Source organism: Carlito syrichta, unplaced genomic scaffold, assembly GCF_000164805.1.
Source record: "Carlito syrichta isolate Samal-C Ts95f unplaced genomic scaffold, Tarsius_syrichta-2.0.1 Scaffold309836, whole genome shotgun sequence".
Taxonomy (NCBI): domain Eukaryota; kingdom Metazoa; phylum Chordata; class Mammalia; order Primates; family Tarsiidae; genus Carlito; species Carlito syrichta.
This window is the reverse complement of record NW_007253932.1, coordinates 3,202-5,640: the sequence shown is the minus strand read 5'-3', so window position 1 is coordinate 5,640 and position 2,439 is coordinate 3,202. Positions and strand designations below refer to the sequence as shown.

Sequence of the window (2,439 nt, the reverse complement as noted above, 5' to 3'; positions counted from 1 at the left end):
CCCCCCCCCGTCGCCCCCGCCTCCCACCGTGCTGCACCCACTTCTTTGCTTCGTGTGACCTGCCTGGCTCCGCTCGGGCTGGGCGCTGGCGACCCCCACGGCCGTCCGCCGTCCCCACTCACCTGCAAATACTTGTCAAAGCGGACAAAGGACTCCTTTAACTCCCGCTCCTTCTGTTCCAGCTGTTCCCAGCGCTGACTCAGGGCCGCCATCCTGGCGCGGAACGCCTGGGGTGAGGAGTGGGCTGGAGCACAAGTCCCCTCCCATCTATAGCCCCGGATCTGGGGCTGCTCCCTGCTCAAATCCGCCCATGGCTCCCACCCCCCGGGGATGAAACCCACTTGCCCCTCCAGCCCCTGGAGCCCAGTGTTCCTGCCCGTCCTGCCACCTCATCCTGTCCTCTCCACCCCCTGTCTTCCAGCCACCCGGCCCCCTGTGTTTCGACCTTGATGTCACAGTTTTCGCTTATGATCTTCCTCTGCCTGTTTTTCCCCCTCATCCGCCCCTCTTTGCTGGATAAGCCCTTCAGCAATCCCTAAGACACCTCTTCCTCCGGGAAACCCTCTCTGACCACCCCACCCCTCTGAGCTCCCACCCGGTGCTTCTCTCCCATAACAGTCATCACCTGGACACTTGTCTGATTTTCCCACAAGGGCCCGTGGTGAGACCTCCAGGTCTCCACGCAGTGCCCAGCACCCAGTAGGTGTTCAGTACTCACAAATGTATTTGCACCGACAACTGGTCTCACTCGATCCCCATTTGACAGATGGGCATATCAAGGCTCAGAGTGGCGAAATGACCCGACTCAGACCTTGTACTAATGGGTTGGCCTCATCACCTCGCATGCTCTGCTCACCGCCATTGCTGTTCTGGGAACCTGAGCTCACCTCCCTCTGGTGAGGTGGGGCTCACCTCCCTCTGGGCCTGCAGATCCCGGTCTGCGGCCGCCAGCTCTCGCCTCTTCTCCAGGAGACGCAGCAGCGGTGGGAAGTGATCATCGCTCTGCTCGGGCGTCTTCCTGCAGGGCAAAGGCAGCAGGTCAGGACCCCAGCACTCCTCACTGTCCTCAGGTGTCCCACAAGCCCCCACGGGCTGTTCATTCACTCAACACACGGTACTGAGCACCGACTCCCTGCCAGGCCTCATTCTAGGCACAAGAAGTGCCGCTGTGAAGAGGACAGACAGAAATCCCGGCTCCTCGTGGGCTGGTGTCCTGCTGGGGGCCCTGGAAACCACGGTGAAGAAATAATACACAACGCTAGGACATAATGGGTGCTAAGATGAATAGTTAAGTAGGAATCTTAGAGTAGGGAGTCGGGGCTGGGCGCAGTGGCTCGTGCCTGTAGGTGGGAGCCACGGGAGGGTTTTGAGCAGGTGAGGGGTCCTTCTGGCTGCTGTGAGAAGCCAGGACAATGAGCAGCTGCGGGAGACCAGGGATGGGAGAGCGGGACAGTCCAGAGAGAATTCGGTTCTGGCTAGGGTGGGGAGGCGAGGATGGGTCAGGTCTGGATACAACTTAAGAGCAGACCTGGGCGGGGTGCAGTGGCTCACACCTGTATTCCCAGCACGTTGGGAGGCTGAGGCAAGAGGATTGTCTGAGCCCAGGGGTTCAAGACCAGCCTGGGCAAACTGGTGAGACCTCGTGTCTACAATAAATACAAAAATTAGTTGGGCGTGGTGGCTGTAGTTCCAGCCACTTGAAAGGTTGAGGCGGAAGGATCACCTGAGCCCAGGAGGTCAAAGCTGCGGTGACCGTGAGTGTGCCACTGCACTCCAGCTTGGGTGACAGAGTGAGACTCTGACTCAAAGCCAGCAAACAAACAAGCAAACACCACAGCTGGCTGGGTGCTGTAGCTCACATCTGTAAACCCAGTGCTTTGGGAGAAAGAGGCAGGAGGATTGCTTGAGCCCAGAAATTTGAGACCAGCCTGGGCAACATCTTTACATTAAAAATTAACTGGCCATGGTGGCGCATGCCTATAGTCCCAGCTACCCAGGAGGCTGATGTGGGAGGATCGCCTGAACCCAGGGAGTAGAGGCTGAAGTGAGACAGAGCAAGACTGTGTCTCTAAAATTAAAAAAAAAAGTTTTTGAGTTGGAGTCTTACTCTTTCGTCTAGGTTGGAGTGCAGTGGCAGGCTCACAGCCACCACAGCCTCAACCTGCTGGGCTCAGATGAATGATCCTTCCACCTCAGCCTTTCAAGCCGCTGGAACCACAGGCATGCGATACCAAGACCCACTAGTTTTTTTTTTTTTTAAGTCTCGCCAAGTTGCCCGGGCTGATCTCAAATCCCTAGACTCAGGCAATCCTCTCACTTCTGCCTCCCAAATGCTAGGAATATAGGCCTGAGCCACCACTCTTGGCCTGAAATAAATTTAGCGGCCACTGCACTCCAGTCTGGGAGACTGAGTGAGACTCCAACTCAAAAAAAAAAAAA

General features: G+C 56.9%; 1 protein-coding gene across 1 annotated transcript in view; it reads right to left on the bottom strand.

Annotated features, from left to right (window-relative positions):
• The window catches only part of CFAP73 (cilia and flagella associated protein 73), a gene marked incomplete at its 5' end in the record, with an annotated part of 8,204 nt that overhangs the window by 4,649 nt on the left and 1,116 nt on the right, over positions 1-2,439 (bottom strand). Inside the window, 2 exons of the mRNA XM_008067974.2 lie at positions 123-227; positions 913-1,018. Coding sequence (XP_008066165.2) covers positions 123-227; positions 913-1,018 — 211 coding nt within the window. The remainder of the gene's footprint in view (positions 1-122; positions 228-912; positions 1,019-2,439) is intronic.